Source organism: Staurois parvus, unplaced genomic scaffold (genome assembly GCF_062004578.1).
Source record: "Staurois parvus isolate SC_StPar_1 unplaced genomic scaffold, SC_StPar_1.0 ptg000207l, whole genome shotgun sequence".
Lineage (NCBI taxonomy): Eukaryota > Metazoa > Chordata > Amphibia > Anura > Ranidae > Staurois > Staurois parvus.
Window position 1 is genome coordinate 3,015,060 of NW_028318003.1, and position 19,386 is coordinate 3,034,445.

The following is a 19,386-nucleotide window of genomic DNA, read 5'->3' on the forward strand; positions in this document are numbered from 1 at the left end:
ATGACACTGGGCAGGAAGGAGTTAACATCTGGGGCTATCAAAGGGTTAACTGTGTGCTGTTTTACTATGTAAGACTGGTGCTGACAGGGGAGAGATCTGTATTGTTCACATACAGACCACTCCCCTGTCAGTGTTCCTTGGCGATCGCCGGGTGCAAGTGGGGAATCCCCAGCTGTAGCCGCCAATGGCGGCATGCGCCCCCTACCTGGAAATACAAAATCACACACACACACACACACACACACACACACACACACACACACACTAGTAGTAGTAGTAGTTCTGCTATATGGCGGTCGAGAATTGGTTAAAGTGATTGCCCCCTCACCCCCCCTTTTACTCCAGGGCTGTGCTCCTCTGTAGCGGCTCTTCCCACTCACAGGCTTTGCTGAGTCAGTGAAAGCCATTGGCTCCTGCTGCTGTCAGTCAAGTTCTGTGACAAGGGAGTGGGGGCAGGACTGAACCATGCTGTCTGTGTCTACAGGCACCATGGCTTGGGATTGAGCCCACAGGGGGCCCATAATAGGAAGAGGAGGGGCCAGGAGTGCCAGAGAGGTACCTGAGAAGAGGATGTCCATTACACAGAGCAGGTAAGGTTAAACCTGTTTGGTATTAAAAAAAAAAAAAAAAAATAATAGAGAGTTTACAATCACTTTGATACCTGGTGTCAATATTTTTAAGAGTTTAAATATACCATTTACACACAAATCAAGATACATATGGTAGAAAACATAACTCCAAGCACAACAAAATGAACAGCAAGTATACCTACTTACACAAAAGGACCATTATTTATTATATTTAACACCCTTTTTACATTCCATCAGGCTGCTTTATCAAAATGGTTAGTGTTTGCCCAATCCATGCACCTGTCAGAATTGCAGTCCCTCCTTTGGCTTGTCCCACAGACAGGCGAATGGCCAAGGAGTTTTGGAGTGCGATGACCAGTCTGATGGGGAATTGAGAGACTAAGTCCAATGGTGGCTTTAGACTTAGTCCACTGACATCTATGGGTCAATCAAAAATAAGACAAACTTAATGGGGAACTAGTCACTCAAGTCTCCATCAGACTCCGCCCACCCACCGGCTCAAAGTCATTTTTTTAACATGGACATTGCCACATTTGCAAAAATGACATCACCATTATCCCCAGCCCCTTTTTATAGATTTAACTTTTGGCTGGGGAATATCCTTGCCAATAGCTGAATGGAGGCCTGTGCAGAAAGCTGTCAAATTCATGACAGTTTGCCAGCACAGACGTGCCCAAATCTGAGCACTGGTGTTCCTCTGTAAACCAGCTCAGAGCTGGTGTTAATTACCACCAGTTAGCTTATCTGTGAACTGGTGGTAATTCTTTAAGAATCTGTCACTGCTATAGCAATGGCTTTCAAAAATGGCAGTAGTAAGAACTAGTGGTGCACCAAAATGAAAATTCTGGTGCCGAAACCGAAAATTCAAAATGCACTTGGCTAAAAACCGAAACGCGCACTTTAAAAAAAAATATATATATATTTATATTTTTTGGAAAAAATACACTTTGATTAAAAAAACAAAAAATATATATATACCCCAATTTTTTGTAAAATTGGAAAGAGGATGTTACGGCGAGTAAATAGATACCCAACATGTCATGCTTTAAAATTGTGCATGCTCGTGGAATGTGTGAAACTGCGGTACTTAAAAATCTCCATGGGTGATGCTTTAAAAAGTTCTACAGCTTAGCAGTGTAAAGTTACAGAGGTCTAGTGCGAGAATTATTGCTCTTGCTCTGACGTTCGTGGCGATATCTCACGTGTGTGGTTTGAACATCATTTACATATGTGGGCATGGCCTACATATGCGTTCACCACTACGTGCGACCATGGGGGGGATGGGGGCACTTTAAACTTTTTTTTTTAATTTATATTTATTTATTTTGCACTGTCCCTTTAAAATATGTTTTAATCACTTAGTCTGATCACAAGAAATGCATGCATCCCGTGTGATAGAAATAATTAGTGACAGGTCCTCTTTATGGAGAGATATGGGTCAATAAGACCCCACATCTCTCCTCTGCAATGTAAAGCATTGGATCATAAAAAAGCATTGATCTAGTGCTTTTTAAAAAAAAAAAAAAAAAAAAATGACCGGAAGTGACATCGATCCCGTCCTCCAAGGGCATAGATATGAGTGGAGGCCATCTTTCCTTCACTCATCTCCATGCCCAGCGCCGGGATCATTCGATCGTTTCTCAGGTAAGGCTGAGAACTACTGAGCAGCGGGCGGCCAGGCGGAGAGGGTTTTTTCTGCACCTGTATCAATGCTTTGTTTCATATCAGCCGAAAGGGGTGTTTTCGGCCCAAAAACGTTTTGGCCACCGAAATTTCGGTGCATCCCTAGTAAGAACTACTTGAATTTGTTGTCGTGTCGGTAATGTTACCAAAACTGCCACAAAAGCTTGCCTGAATTAGTTACAGGTAGAGTTATTAAGGTTTCAATAAATTCCCCAGTCTGTTTTTAGAAACTGCAGCCACGTTTCCTATCAGGCACAGTGTCAGGTGTACCTGGATTCATGTGATCAAGCTGTCATGAGATTATTTATCATAGACCTGTAAACAGGATTCAGTCAGTATGACATTTGCTGTTTCCAACACTAGACTGTCCCCAACCGCTGAAAGTTAAAGTAGAGTGACCAGATGTCCTCAGCTTCTTGGGACAATCCTCAATTTCAGATAATCTGTGCTGGGGTCTATTTATTCCTAGTCTCCAACAGGTGACCTCAGCAAGGTGTTTCTAAAGTTCATCTTTAAAAAGGAAAAAATTATAAATGAACATTTTAAATATGCATTTATGATGTTTTCCTAAAGCAGCCTGCAAAGCATTGCACCCACGATCAGTGGATTGCAGTTGCAATGTAATCCCCCTGTACACCCTCCCTCAAGCTTTGTATCCGTACCTCTGTAGGAACTTTCAATTTAAAAGCTGGAAGAAGATTGAACGGACTATGGGTGTGCTGATCAGTGAGCTCATAGTCTGTTCAGAACCACAAGCCTGTCTGCCATGGTAGCATACCGGACTTGTAGTTTATTTATTCACAGATCCCACTGAATGAATGATGTGGCTGTGCAATAAGAGCCTCACATAGCCATGACAGTTTTAAATGTGACAGTAACTGTGGAGAAGAACCCCCGCCTGATGTCACAGGGGAAGGTGAGGGGGGTGAACAGAGCAGGTACTGGAGCGTGTCACATGTTATACCCCAAATACGAGTATAATGTAACAGATCAAAGGTGAACGTTAAATAATTACTGTATCCAAGAGTACAGTACAATGTTGGCACATTAGAGGGACATTTGGCCATTTTTTTTGGCTTTATCGCAATCATACCAGTGCTTTAAAACAAATTGCACATTTATAAAGCACAACAATGTGTGTTACAAATGGGCTTTGTGCTCTGGAGGTTTCTGAACTGAAGTGAAAAAAACAAACAGTAGGAGAGCCTGGTCATGTGAACTTTCAAAGACATTTGCCAAGCTCTCCTTAAGCCAGGGGCGGACTGACTATTTAGCCACTCGGGCACTGCCAGAGGGCCTGGGGTCAGTAGGGGGCCCCAGTAAACTGCTAAATAGCTTTTCTCATCAGCAGTTACAGCAGTCTTGTGACTTCTATCAGTGTCCAGCACAGCACTAGCTAAAGCTTGTAGGAGGAGTTTTATTTCTGTTCTTGGAGGATGGAAATCCCCTGACCTCTGTCTGCACAGTGCTGATTGGCCCTGTGCTGATGACATGCACTCTCCCAAGAAAAGGAAAAAAAAAAAAAAAAACTCTAGCAATACACACCAAACTGAGCATGTGCACGCCTATGGTTCAGTCTGGAGATAAGTGGTGGTCGCTTGAAAAAGGGAGGAACAGAGAAGGATGAAACAGCCTTTTCACACAATTCAAAGGATTAACCCCTTGGGTTCCACAGTGAGTATAACAAGCATGCTTTACTGCATATACAGACTGATTTTACTGTTGTGGGTTTAGTAACACTTTAACCTTACTCCTAACTTAATTCTTGACACTTCACCTCCTACCAAACAGATACACTAATCCTAATCCTGAAACCTTAACCTGATCCTAACACAATCCTAAATTTTACTTTAATCTTAACCAAACCTAAAATGTAACAATCCCGACTTTAATGTGTAAGTCTTACTTTACGCCCCATTCCATTGAATGTCATGTAGCTCAAAGCTCCAAAAAGGCACAATGAGCCAAGTCCCATGTTTTTCAATGGTCCCTATCCACATCTGAGCATTCTGGTGCCAGTAGCTCAACAGTTGAAGCTGGAAAAGGTACTTGAGTTACGTTTGAAGCAGAGTGGGTATTTTCTGGCCCCATTGACTTCAATGGCAGCATGTAAAAAAAACATGCAAATTAGCGTTACATGCACACACTCCCATAATAAAAGTCTATTTGGTCCAAAATGCTTGATCCTGCCCCATAGAAGCTCCTGTATGGCATGTCAGGCCTAAAAATGCACAAAATAGTGCAAAAAAGCCACAAAATCACCTACATAGGTATGCTCAATTATGAATTAAGGCTTACTGTATTACCTGAGTAACCATAGGACATGCTTCTTAAGGTTCTCATTTATTCGGGTCATGGTATATCTAGTAGTATTTAGTCACATTCATTTGGACCTGTTCTATAAATTTTTAAGACATTTCATTGCTAATAAGTTCTAATAAGTATAATTTGCTGGCATTTATATCCACAAAAGTAGCGCCAACACCTTAAAGTGGTTGTAAAAGCAGAAGGTTTGTTACTTTACTGCATTCTCCCGCAGTCCCTCCTAAATACTTACCTAAGCCCAATATTGATCCAGTGATATGCACGAAAGCAAAGGCTGTCTCAGCTCTCTTACTCCTCATTGGCTCAGATACAGCAACAAAAGCTATTGGCTCCCGCTGCTCTCAAACAGAGCCAGGGAAAAGGAACAGGGGGTGGGGCCGAGCCCCATTCTGTGTGTCATATGGCCACACAGAGCAGGGCTCAGGAGCGAGCATGCATAAGTGCCCCCAGAGCAAGTGGCTTGGTGGCATTCGGCGGGCAGGGGTTGGACCCCACAGCACCAGCGAGGGATCCCAGAGGAGGAGGATTGGGGTTGCTTTGTGCAATACCATTGCACAGAGCAGGTAAGTATTATCATTATTATACAGGATTTATATAGCACCAACAGTTTGCTCAGCGCTTTACACTATAAAGGGAGACAATACAGCAATACAAGAGGGTTAGGAGGGCCCTGCTCCTTGGAGCTTGCAATCTAAGGGGGAGGGACTGGTGGCACAAAAGGTAATAACTGTGGGGGATGGACTGATAGGAGGAATAAAAGATTCTGTTATTAGCTGAAGGCAGGATAGGCTTCCCTGTAGAGAGATTTTCAGAGATCGCCTAAAAGTGGGCAGAGTAGGCGATAGTCTGATTGGGGTAGAGAGTTCCAGAGGATGGGGGAAGCTCTGGAGACGAGCATGGGAGGAGGAGACAAGGGAGCTAGAGAGCAGGAGGTCATGCGAGGAGCGGAGAGGATGTTTGGGTGAGATTTGGAGACAAGATTGGTGATGTAATTGAGAGCAGAGTTATAAAATGGGTTTATATGTTATTGTTAAGTATGAAATGTTTGTTATTCTGAACAAGCAAACCAAAAAAAAAACAAAAAAAAAAAAAAAAAAAAAAAAAAAAAAAAACACACCTTTAATATCACTTTAATTCCGTTACTATGGAAAGGCAAATGTTATTGTCCAAGAACAGGAAGGGAGGTGTGCCACATAACTATACCTTGTGCAGTCATTACGTTGTATACAGACCGCATACAATGGTTCTCCTTATAGACATTGTTAGAAATGAATGCTCTCCTTCAGTACTTGCTTTTTATAGATACGGATCTGATTTTTTTCTATCACTTTATTTTTCCTGGCTTTTGTTTATTTGTTCCCAAAACTCAAATTACACATTCGAAGGAGCTGCACACGTTCTGGAACTGGAAGAGGTTACAGCCTATATGTGCTTCTACAGATCTCTCTTCACAGCCTCATTTGCATGACAGAGATGCAGCTCCAAAAACTCAACACAGGCAGCCTGTTCAGGCTTGCTTGAGTTTCCAAAAGAAAAATACAAATCTCTCCAAAGACAATCAGTTTGTTGAAACCTCAATCTACAAAAACCATCTACAACATCTGGGCTCTGAAATTATGTAAATAAAAAAAAAAGATAAAATATGTCCAGAAAAGAAATCACACGGGCAATCAAATAATGTACGCTAATTCTATGCTTTAAGGTGGTGGTAAAAGCTGAAGGATTTTACTTTATTGCATTCTCTACATTAAAGTGGAGTTCCAGATGAAAAGAAAAAAAAAAAAAAAAGTCAGCAGCTACAAAAACTGTAGCTGCTGACTTTTAAACTACAGCTACTTACCTGTCCCACGATCCAGCGGTGTCCTCACCACCGCTGCTTCCACTGGCCCTCTTCTCTTCCTGGCTCTGGCATCTTCAGTGTGGGCTCCCTTGGCTGTGACAGCTTGCGGCTACACAGCCTGGTGCCCACTGTGCATGCGGGAGAAGCACTGCGCTTTGTGAATGGTCCGTAGTCTTCCAGGACCTGTCACGTGTCCCAGAAGACTATGGGGGGGGAGGACAACTTCCACTAATGATCGCTTTAGGCGATCGCAGCAGAAGTGGGAGCGGGTACCTGTCAAATTACCCGCTCTCCAAAGGTGCCAATACTTAATGGGGAGTGGGGACAAAGTGTAACTTCCCTTTTGGGTGGAACTCCGCTTTAAGGGAAAAAAAAAAACAAAACAAAAAAAAAACAAAAAAAAAAAACAAAAAAAAAAAAAACTTATTGTCAGCTCCCCCCCCCCCTCCCCCAAAATATTTACCTGAGGCCAATCTCTATCTAGCCCTGTGCCCAAGAGCAATGTCACTGCTCTCTCTCCTTCCTTACTGGATTCAGAGAGCCATTGGCTCCTGATGTTGTCAATCAAACCCAGTGACGAGGGGGCTGAGAGACACACACACACACACACACAGCATGGCTCAGCATTGGGCCCTCGTGTGCCACTTTAGAAAGAAGCTTTCAATGGTGGTACATTGAGTAGAGGAAGAGCCCAGAGTGCCAGCAGAGGAAGTATGACGTGGTAGGCAAGTATGACGTTTGTTAAGAAAAAAATTACTTTACAATCACTTTGAAGCAAACCTATACTTTATTATCACTCCCTCTTCAGCTGTTCACACTCATCTTACGCTCCCCTACTGCTCTATTCAGCAGATTGTGTACAGAACGCCCCCCAGAAATGTCGCTTTCTGCTTGTATGATTGAATTACTGATTTTCCCATGGGTCTGCACTATGATACAAATCAGAATTAGTACATCTGCAACAAAAATTTAATTTTTGGTGAGATACCCCCAAAGTGAAATCACGTCTAAGGGGTTGCAGACCCTGCCACTTTAATTAGAAGCGTTCAAGTGCAGCAGCTTATGGATCACTCCCTCTCCCAATCAATCACATTCACTCTGCACATAGAAACAGACAAACAGCTATTTCTTCAGCAGAACAAAAAAGGTAGGAACCTGCAACAAAGTTTGTTAAAATCCCTGCAATGTGCAATGCAATGTGTAGATCACCCAGAGGGGAATGTTTTTTTTCAACAAAAGTGGATTTACTTTTTAAATTATGTTGGCAGGTGCAGAGAGACCTCAGTTTTGCTCAATGTTTGACATTTACTGTAGAGTATGTCATTATTCAAGTCATTCATTGTCAAATATGATGTAGAAGTCTTTAACATGAGTGTTTGAGGTCTGCATACATAAACAGACTGATTTACCAAAGGTGCTGAGAATCTTCTAATTCAGATTGTAGCTATAGGTTCACTTTGAACACCCAATCATGTGTAGAATAAATGAATAAACCAAGTGAAGCTTTGCTCCATTTATTGAGTTTAATGTGCTAACTCCTTTAGTAAACCAGTCCAGTTGTCCTAATCTCAGGATTATTCAGAAAATATACATTTTAGCTCCAACAACTGTGCCAACACCTATTGCTCAGGCTTATAAAACGTTGTAAATATAAAAAGAATAAGAAGAGGCACTTTAATTCCATCTGCCTCTGAACAAACGATAGTTTGGTGGTTTGCCATGTCATGAAAATGTGACAGTGTCTTGAAGTGTAAAGTCTTCTTGATAATACATTAAAGTGTTGCTGAACCCAGGACCCTGCATTCACTATATATTTGGTGTTCCACAGTATAAACTGCTAAATACCATTTATCATCAGCAGTATATAGCAGTCTTGTGACTTCTATCAGTGTCCAGAAGATCACGGATTAAAGCTTGTAGGAGGAGTTCTCATTCTCCCCTGGTTGTCCTATGAGGTTAAAGAACCAGCAAACACAAATGCTCCTGCGCTTGGGGATGGACTCGATGCAGGCTACAACCACATTAAGAATGTCCTGGAACATGCACACCTTGCTGCCCTCAAATGGACCGGGGAAATTCAAATATACTGAATGAGGAAAGACAAAACAGAGGGAGCACAGGCCTAGTGCATTACCATAAAAAATGTTTAATAAAAAATAAAGTATGTGTTGTACTCACAAACGACAATATAGTCAAGGCACATCATAAAGAACAGCTGGGTTAACACTGCGCTGAGTAACAGTCCGCAATAGGGAGCATAGACATCCAAAAGTCTGACGCGTTTCGAGGACTTGCCTCTTCCTCAGAGCCCCTCTGTTTTTTCTTTCCTCATGTCCTATGAGGTTGCAGGACCCCTGACCCTCTCTCTGGACAGTGCTGATTGGCCCTGTGCTGATGACATGCACTCTCCCAGGGGAAAAAAAACAAAAAAACAAAACAAAAAAAACCCCCCACAAAACTCTAGCAATACACACCAAACTGAGCGTGTGCAACATGCCCCAAGGCTCTGTTCTATCAGCACATGGATTGAAGACAGTAGAAAAAGGGGAGGATCAGAAAAGACAGGAACAAACATCCTTTTTGCACAATGTGGAGGATTAACCCCTTGGGTTCCACAGTGAGTATAACAAGCATGCTTTACTGCATATATAGACTGATTTTACTGTTGTGGGTTTAGTAACACTTTAAGTAGAAATCTTCAATGTGCCTCTTCCTTTTGTACATACATGTCCTGTACAGCAATGGAAACGTTAAGCAATGGGCTCTATGAAGACTGCGGTTTGTCAGCCTGGGTTGTGATAGGCATCGACAAAATGTGTTTGTGTGTTTCTAACTACACCTGAGATAAAAATAAAGTCTCTATATACTCAATAAACTAGGAGTTGAAGTCCTTATGCATTAGCAATGCATGAAAATTGGATCAAAATTTAAATTGCCCGTTTCAACCTAAAAAGCCATTTAGCATAGCTGCTATATGTTGCTTTCTGTTTTAAGCAGTAGAGTTGTGTTCATTTTCACCAGTTATTTATTTATTTTAGGTACTTTTATAGCGCCATCAATTTATGCACTGCTTCACATATATATTTATTACATTCACATCGGTCCCTAACCCTCAAGGGGTGTACAATCTAAGGCCCCTAATTTACATTCATACACATACTAGGGAAATTTAGACAGGAACCAATTCACCTATCAGCATGTCTTTGAAGTGTGGGAGGAAACCGGAGTACCCAGAGGAAGCCCATGCAGGCACAGGGAGAACATGCAAATTCCAGGCAGGTGATGCCGTGGTTGGGATTCGAATCAACGATCCGAGTACTGCCAGGTGGGAGTGCTAACAGTTTAGCCACTGTGGTTATAAACTTTTATTACTGTATACAGCACTATAAATGGAACTTTAAGTATTCAGATGCTGTCCCTCTGAATAACTGTCATAATTGAAAACAAGCTCACGGCCTATGTTCAGCTGATATGATGTGCACACAATGCTATATACATGTCTGAGTTGATAACACCAATGATACCAATGAGGGGGCACTATTTCATCAATGACAGCAACCATGGGATATTATTCCTCCTCCAACTAACCACAAGCACTAGACATTTTACTACTTATTGCCACAATCTGACCCCTCCCCCAAAGTCTGAAGGAAAGTCAACTGGCTCTTTGTATGAAAAAACTGAGTACCCATAGTCTAGAGTTTTTTCAGATTTCCTTTTTGTTTATACATACCTGTCTGCTAAAATCCAGGCTGCTTCTCTCACCACCTAAAATGGAAGCACAGACAAAGTCTTATGTATATGGAACTAGTTTAGACAAGTGTACAAGTAAGATTTAAGATCAATTTATTAAAAAAAAAAAAAAAAAAAAATCATGGTTTTCTTTTTAGAAATGAACAAATTTAACAAATTAGCAATCCAATATCAAAGTCAAATGCTGCCGCAAAAAAAAAAAAAAAAAAAATCAGCACAAGGGACATATTTACAGTCAGTAGGATGTGTGCGACTGCATTTTCCGACAGAAATACAGATCCACCAGACACCATCATATTACGATAATCAACATTAGCAACCCCTCAATTATACATCCTATAAATGCAGCAATCTAGAACAAAAAAGCAATCAGCCCTGCAAGATGGACGAGGGTTACACTTCATCACCGTACACTAAACAGCATCATCTAGGCTTGAGGAAGGTGAAGAAAAACTGTCAAAGACCAGCAATGAAATGGCCAAACGGACTAAAGCATATACCCTGAGCTAAACGGGGAAAGTGTACCAGGTTGACTAACGGTAGAGCTTGCGCTTGGCAGATCTAGAAAAAAGGAGGGAGGAGGAAAGAGAAAGGATAGAAAGACAGGAGAACCCACAACCAAGGATCCACTCAGGATTACCCTCGATGAATCTGAGAACTGAGAGGGTGTCAAAGGAAAGGCTGAAATTTCAGAGATGTTGAGAAGTCAATCCAAGTAAACAATATTTGCACATATTTCAAGTATCTATCTTGTAGCATATCGGTTAGCTGATGCCTATTCTGTTCGTGCAGCAGGGGTCAACAGAAAATTATCAAGAGAGCCTAACTATGCCCACCCTTTCCTCCCAGCTCCTGCATTCAAAGAAGCCATGCTATAACTTCTATGAATGAAACATGATCTATGAATGGAGGGGGTGAACCTTTTACTCATTAACCCTTCTTCCATTCACAGATCCTGTTTAATTCATAGAAGCTGTAGTACGGCTTGGGCTGTGCGGAAAAGGTGGTCATTGTGGGGCTCTATTGATGAAAGTCTAACAGGCCCTTAGTTCTATTAACCCCTGCTACACCAGAAGATTATGGTGGCACAGGTGGGGAGGACACACAAAGGAGGGTTTCAATTAACAGGATAGGAATCAGCATAAGGGACACATTCTACGGACTGTCAGTTATGCCCCTAGTGCTGTTTTTTCAGTTTTTAATTTTTTCTGCACTTTGTCTGCAAGCTTTAAAAGGGACAAGATCAATGATAAATGTCAAAATCTTTAGAGTACATATGCTGTGCATTCCCCATCCAGTCCTATGGAAAGTTCATACTGTTTTGTTGCACCACAAACATTCCATAGGACTGAAGGGAGTATGCACATCCCAAGTTTTTGGAGCACTGTATTTAATATTTTACAATAGAATCAAATACATTTAGAAATGTATTTCAATGTAAAATAGTATAAACAAAGGGAAACTGAGTATCCAGCAATGCAAATTTGAATTTTAGAAGCTGCTAATATAATAAAAAGCTAGTTGCCTCTCTTTCAGATATACCACCCAAATGGGATTTGAAGATTATGTTATTAAGAATATGGATTGCATTCTGCCATGCAACCTCTTCCCAAAATGTCAACAGATCATGCTAATTTACCCATCTCCAATGGCCATCTAATTTTGGAATTCTATCATTTATTAAAGACACATACTTCGTATTTGCTACACCTTAAGTTCATAGTTTTAGAAGCTAAAAATTGGCTTTGAATTATGGTGGATCTGTTTGGGCACTTTGGAATAAATACTCCGATATTAAGGCAATTCTCATCTGAATTGTGATATTTTCTAGTGGACAGCAGAGGTTTTCATCTTTATTCAATGGTGTCTTGATTTTTGTAGATGGGCAAGAAGGAATGCAAAATAGGGAATGTATTTATCTGATTGAGAATCCCGACATAACGAAGTGAACTAAATGCTCGAGAAAGTCTAATCAGTCAGAAATTCATAATTGTCCTGCAAGTTCAACCTTGTTATCAGTAATGCAGATTTTAGGTGTGTTAATGGAAAGAACTGATGGCCCAGCAAAAGCAATATTGTTATTATTATACAGGATTTATAAATCCAGCGCCAACAGTTTGCGCAGCCCTTTACAATATAAGGGAGACAGTACAATTACAATACATTTCAGTACAGAAGGAATGTGAGGGCCCTGCTCGTGGAGCTTACAATCTAAAGGAAGGGGGGATATCAGAAGTATATGCCACTAAAAAAGGTCCACATCTGGATTAAAGAGATCTTCATATATGTTTATTATATTGAGTGAGTAATTTGTGGATGTGTCAGACTCAACCGATGGTAGGTATTACTCGTAAAGAGGAAATGCCTTGGAATCTTGGTTCACATTTTGCACTGAAGCCAAGATGAGGTTGGCAATATTCCTAGAATGAACATAATGTACTGCAATTAGACAATTGCCATATGAAGGATGTAGAAAACCAAGATAAGGAATAGTCATGTAATGAAACAAAGTTTTTTAGTTTTTTTTTGGTTTGTTGCTCTATTAGGAATTTTCCATATTTTTCTTACTTATACAAGTAAGGTTTGGTTTACACATTTGTTGCTGTCCGAAACAGGATTTGCAGTGGATTGGTTTTCAGAAAGCTTTACAGGTGCAGTTGACAGCCAAAAAAAAAAGGTTTTTCAATGGGAATAAACCACACAAAAAAAAAAAAAAAAAAATCAGCAAGCGCTCCGGGAACCAATTGCGCCAGCCACATATGCACTGAAAAAAGGAACCCTGAAGCCTTGCAAGTATTCATAAAAAAAAACCCACTGCAGCGCTATATTACACAGTGTAAGCTGGAAAAAAATATTGAATTATACTCGATATTAAAAAATCAATAAATAGTGATAATAAATATAAGTGATTGAAGCGCTATGATGGGCACAAAAAAAGTTTGTTAAACTGTGAAAAATCTTAACACAAAAAAGTGTTCATGAAATTAACATAATTAAAGCGCAATATGTTGAACAAGAATCTGCAGGAAGCCTCCTTTAAAATGGATCTGACAGTCAGCATGGAACCAGGATCCCTCCTCTGGACACAAGCCTCCTCTGCAACCACGTAGGTGAGTACAAACACATAGGTGACAGGAATCAGAAACAGCACTACAGCCAGGAGGCTCTGGTTTGAGCTAATGATTTCCAGGACCCCAGTGGAAGCGTGGTTGCAGAAGAGGTTTGTGTCCAGACGAGGGATCCTGGTTCCATGCTGTCAGATCCATTTAAAGGGGGCTTCCTGCAGATTCTTGTTCAACATACTGCGCTTAATTATGCGCATATGGTGAGTGCGCATTTCTTACAATCTTTCGCACGGATAAAGCCACACGGATTTATTGGATATAACTTGTGCATTAGGACTTGTCTGGAGCACTGTATGCTGACCTGATTGTGTCAAGCCTTCCCTATTTCATGAACACTTTTTTGTTATAAGACTTTTCATAGATTCACATACTTTTTTGTTCCCATCATAGTGTTTTATTCACTTATATTTATTACCACTATTTATTAATGATTTATTAATATCATTGAGTATTATTCAATATTTTTTCCAGCTTACACTGTCTAACTTTTATAGCGCTGCACTGTTTTTTTCTGATTATTTTCATTGGGAATGCCACACCGCAACCGCGAGACTAGCATTTGTCTTGTGGTTGTAGCATGGTTCCAGCATGGTTCCATTCACTTGAATAGTTCACTTTTAGTGACAGTACCCTCCTCTGAACGTAACACAGGGTCAAAGTTTTGCCACACAGCAAAGCTAAGCATCATGGCCACAGCATGTGTACAACCCGTCTGGCTGCCTTTTGCAGGTTAAGGGGGGCATTCAGGAGCTGTAAATCCACAACACATCTGCCTATTTTTTCCAGTATCTGACTGCAAGTGTAAACAAGCCCTAAGGAATGACTGTTACATGCCATGGAAGAAGACATAATAATATGTATGCAGCGTATCCTTCTCCAAGTATAGAATTGGAAGGTAGGAATAAGATTGCACAATGCACATTTTAACATGAACCAATCATTGGACTGGAATAGTGTCTGGCCACAAGCATTTAACCCTTTGATTTGCTTTAAAGTAAAATTCCAGGCTAAACCTACCCAGTCTTAAAAATGCTCCCTCTCCCCTTCTTAACACCTATGCTGACTAACCTGTGTAACAAAGATGTACTTACCCACTATTGTCCCGCTTCAGTCCAGTCACATGATTCCTGGTGTCAGGCAGCAGTGGCTGCAGGGCAGAGGAGAGAGAGCGCGCAACAGCAGCTGAGAATGCCAGGGAGCAAGGATGTCACCCATAGCCCATCGGTTGTCAGTACTCCCTCTCCCCTGCAGCAGCTTTTGACTGACACAGGGGAGCCAGCACAGGTGTGTGCACCCTATTGCATTAGAATGTGTACCAAAAAGCTCAAAAACACATGCATGGAGGAATCTGCAGCGCACTGGGTGATTTGGGTGTGCTCAGGCACATCCAGCATACTCTTTGCATGATCCAACTCCCATAGGCATGTGGCATGTCCAGAGCGGGCTAAAAATAGGTAGGTGTGCACATCTTTCTTGCACAGGTTAGTCAGCATAGGTATTAGAAGGGGGGAGGGAGCATTTTTAATTAGTTTAGTCTTTCTGTGCTACTAGGACCTCCCCCCCCCCTACACAGCAATTCTTCTGATTAATCAAAGCAGGAGCTGCTGTATACACAGAGCAACACTCACAGCTGCTATTGTCAGAAAAAGCAGTCAGTGTTAACAACACTGTGGGAAATGGACTGATACAAAGTAACCAGTTACTTTTGAATCCATTCCATTCATTTGCAGATCAAAAAAGGGATGAACTTCCATTTGCAGATTATGTCATAATTAACTCCTTATTCTCCGTCATTTCAATATTATTTTCCTGATTTATCTTCTGTTTGTTACTATTTTATTAACCATTTATATTTAGATTTTGTTTGTTTCATTAATATTTTTACACATTTCACATTTAAAAAAGTAAAAAATTTAAAAAAAAAAAAAAAAAAAAAAAAAAAAAAAAAAAAAACTTTACTTAATTTGTAAAAATAAAAAACCAAAACAAACATTTAGGTGCCTTGTTCCAGAATCATAATTTTAGTGCAATTTTAAACAGGACGAATTACAGAATTAAATATGCTCTTTTTAGCTGCAGTAATGCTTTATTTTTAAATTAAGGCTACAGTCTCACGGGCAACTAGACCCTATGAATGACAGCAGCAGAATTCTGCTGATTTATGCAGCTGTCTTTGTCACCTGTGGGCAGCTAGCTGTGGCTGCTGAGCCCTGTACACTTCAAAGACAGGTTGGGGGCAGCTGCATAGAGCCAGAGATCACCTGCGGCTTTTGCGGCTAAATGCACACAAAAAATGGGATGATCATCTTGTCTCCACTTGTTGCCGTGTCAGTTTCCCAACCCTCTTCCTTTGCTTTCCTCTCTTCCTTCAATATCTTTACATCTGGTGTCTCTCTTCTCCCTTTTCCTCCCCCCCTTTTTTTCTCTTTCTGCTCTCCTTTTCTCTCTCTCCTCTGTCTGGGTGTATAATCTTGGTTTTATGGAATTCTCATTATTGTTGAATATTGCCTGTCTGGGGATGCCCCCCTGGTATCTAGGTTTGGATTCATCTTCCTTAATCCCCATGGATCATACTAATACCTATGTTGTTTTTTTGCCCATTCCATTGTCGATGGAAAAAAAAAGGGGACAGAGTTAGTGATCAGCAGCTGCCACCCGGCTTGCAGTAAGGGACGGAGTCTGAGAGAACACTGAAAGGAGCGGCAGCTCAGTTCCTACACTGGCCCCAGACACCTGGCATCTTCCTCTGTCCTTTCTTCCTCCCCCCTGCCGCCCCTTTCTTCAATTGAAGGGTCATTCACGACATGGTGGTGTCCCACACGATCAGCATCTGCTTCCCTCACCCTGACCATTGTCCGCTCCCCTCCTCCTCCTGTCATCTCTAGGACATGCCATCCTAATAGCCTTGTGTCAGGAATGGACTTGCCAATAGTGGTGGGACTCACCTGCCTTGTGGGCTGCAGTACCAGGCCTGGCCAGCGGGTGCTCTCAACAACCAGAGGCTCACTTCGGCAATTAGCCATCACCTGGGGCTGATTGCAGATGGTGTATTTAAGGGATGGCTAGACCTGCAGTCTGTGCCTTGTTGTACTGTTTGCTTGGCCCTGGTTTCCCGATCCTGTTTCTGCTGTCCTGACGCTGCCTGAACTCTGCCTGTACTGACCTCGGCTAGTCCTGACCACTCTCCCGCCTGCTACTGGTACTCAGTTTGCCCGTTTGCTACCGACCCGGCCTGCCTGACTACTCTTGTATCGTATGTTTGTTATCTATTGGAGGTTTGGTTCAGTTTGTTTGCACTGCGTTTGTATTGTTAGTCTTAATAAATTATATTATTTACTATATCTGAAGCCTACGTTTCCCTGTGTCAGTCCACACACTTCTGGTCACACCCGCATCCCTGACAACGGCATACACTGCAGAGGAATGGCATGCATGAGTGTGGTCTACAAAGGAAGCTTCGCACTAAAAAGCCCACCTAGAATTTGCCAGGGCCCATGCTGAAAAAGAAGAAGACTACTGGGACTCTGTACTCTGGAGTTATGAGCCCAAAATAAATGTTTTTGGAACGAACGCCAAAACTGTATGGGGTTGCAAAGGTGAGGAGTACAAAGAAAAATGCAGTGCCTACAGTGAAACATGGTGCCTACAGTGTGTCCTTCTGTGGGGCTGCATGAGTGCTGCAGGTGTTGTGGAACTGCATTTCATTGACGGTATCATAAATTCACAGATGTACTGCTCTATATTATAGGCCACACAGTGAGAGTTCTGGCTGTGCTGCAAAGAGGCGCCCTTAAGCAGCAGTGCGCCCTAGGAGGCTGCCTAGTTTTCCTAGTGGAAGTACCGGTCCTGCTCCCCATGCCAATGTAACACTGGTCAAAGAAAGAAAAAGTGTGTTTTACTTAGCTTTGTTACATTTTAGTGTCTAAGGACTGGAAAAAAAAAATTGTTCCAAGACAATATCATGAAAAGAAAGCCTTAAGAATAACTTTATATGTATTGCTTTGTTATCTTAAAGTGAAACTTCACCCAAAAAGGGGAAGTTATGCTTTTCCTCCTCCTCCCCCCTCTTCTACCACATTTGGAATGTCTTTTAGGGAAAGAAGGAGCAGGTTTTGAAAGGTACCTGAGGTGATCTGAGCAGATGTTTGCCCCCCCCCCCCACCCCACAGCCTCAAGGGATATGTCACAGGTCCCAGGAGATTGTGGGACCATTCACGGGGCACAGCACTGCTCATGCATGCGCAGTGGGCAGCCATCTCTGAAGCCACAAGGAGTCACAGTCGGCTGCCCACAGTTAAGATGCCGACGCCAAGACCCAAAGAATCAAAGAGCTGGGTCGGGTGAGGACATTGCTGGATCCTAGGACAGGTAATTGTGTATTTTTTTTTTTTTTTTTTGCTTATAGGGTGAAGATCTTTAAGTAATGACAAAGATATCACTGAATGAACAGGTCCATAGCAGAACTATTAGCAGAAAACAGGTCCATAGCAGAAAATTGCTCTGGTTAATAGGGGGTGAACAGGTGTGGGAGGGGAAGTGGATTAAGACTAGTTAGGTTTAGCCTGGAATTCTACTTTAACACTGATCTAGGATTCCTGTTCTGCTTTGCTGGCTTATCCTATTGAGTTTACTGTTCATTTGTCTGCTGTCAGGTCTAACCTTTGTCTATATTCTAGATTTTCCTACTGCCTGCCCTGTGCATTTTTAGGCCTTTGCCTGAATACATGCTGTCCTGAGCACAACTTTTGCCTGTTAACTCTGTACACTTTAGTTATCTGCCTGCATATCACTGTCTTCCAGTGAGTGGGCAAAACCTGGGCCATGAGCTGGGAATATATCACGCAGCATGACTCTTTGTGAGGGTAGCTATCAGCTACCAGGGACTGTGAGCTTTGCTGATTGCAGAGAATAAAGCCCCATATCAGGGGCAGACTGCCCATTTGGAAACTCGGCACTGCCCGAGGGCAGTAGGGGGCCCATTTGATGCCCCTGGTACCTTTTTTGTATGCTTTTTTGAGTTTGGGCAAGGACACAGGGGCCCCATGATCCCCTATTGCCCGGGGGCCCCATGAGTTGTCAGTCCGCCCCTGCCCCATACATACAATGAAAATATTGGATGAATGATCGTCCATTTTTTTTGCATGCTAGTCTCATATCGAGAAGAGGTTACTAACATTACTAAAATTCTTGTACAACAAGAAAATTCGGGAGTGAGGTAATGTATTTGCATTGTATTTTGAGATGAAAACTGTACTGAAATAAAAATCACACGATCTGGTATCATACGAGAAAAAAATTTCATGATTGTCCCTTCAAATAATTTTGGACGAAAGCGGTTTACTAACAATCAGATTATTGTAAGATTGATTTGAAAGCAGTATTTTTCGTATGATTTTCTGATCATGTGTACTAGGCTATTATTATTATTGGTACTTGTATAGCACCATCAATTTATGCAGTGCTTTACATATACATTCACATCAGTCCCTAATCCTCAAGAACCCTTAAGGGGTGTACAAACTAAGGTCCCTAACTTACATTCATACATACACATACTAGGGCCAATAAAGACAGGATTCAGTTAACCTACCAACATGTCTTTGGAGTGTGGGAGGAAACAGACACAGGGAGAACATGCAAACTCCAGGCAGAAGGTGCTGTGGTTGGAACCAATGACCCTAGTACTGCCAGGAGGAAGTGCTAACCATTTAGCCACTGTGCTGCCCTATAGATCTGATACAGCAGGGTATGTTTCAGACTTCTGAAGAGAGATCCCTGCTTCCAGAGAGCAAGGGTCTTTCCCTGCAGTTTTTCCAATTAAGATATGCCTGTATTCTAAGGGCCCTTTGCACCAGCAAGCTGCACCGATTGCATGATCACTGGTGTGCGCTGGAAACAGTGCAGATTCCACACACACACGGTTTTCTTTTTTTTTTTCCACAGAACTTTAATAAAATTGCACAAGTGGCATTTCAGTTCAATTCTTTCCCTACAGAGGTTTTGTGATGCGGTGGTTTGCGTTGCAATTATTCTAATCCTATCTGACTCAATCCAGATGAAACATTTTTAT

At 41.8% G+C, this 19,386-nt stretch overlaps 1 protein-coding gene across 2 annotated transcripts in view; it reads right to left on the reverse strand.

Annotated features, from left to right (window-relative positions):
- POU2F3 (POU class 2 homeobox 3) overlaps positions 1–19,386 on the reverse strand; it is a 160,809-nt gene that overhangs the window by 60,868 nt on the left and 80,555 nt on the right. For both annotated transcript variants that reach the window (XM_089678645.1, XM_089678646.1), the window contains exon 3: positions 10,172–10,206. In XM_089678645.1, the coding sequence (XP_089534771.1) occupies positions 10,172–10,206 (35 nt within the window). The remainder of the gene's footprint in view (positions 1–10,171; positions 10,207–19,386) is intronic.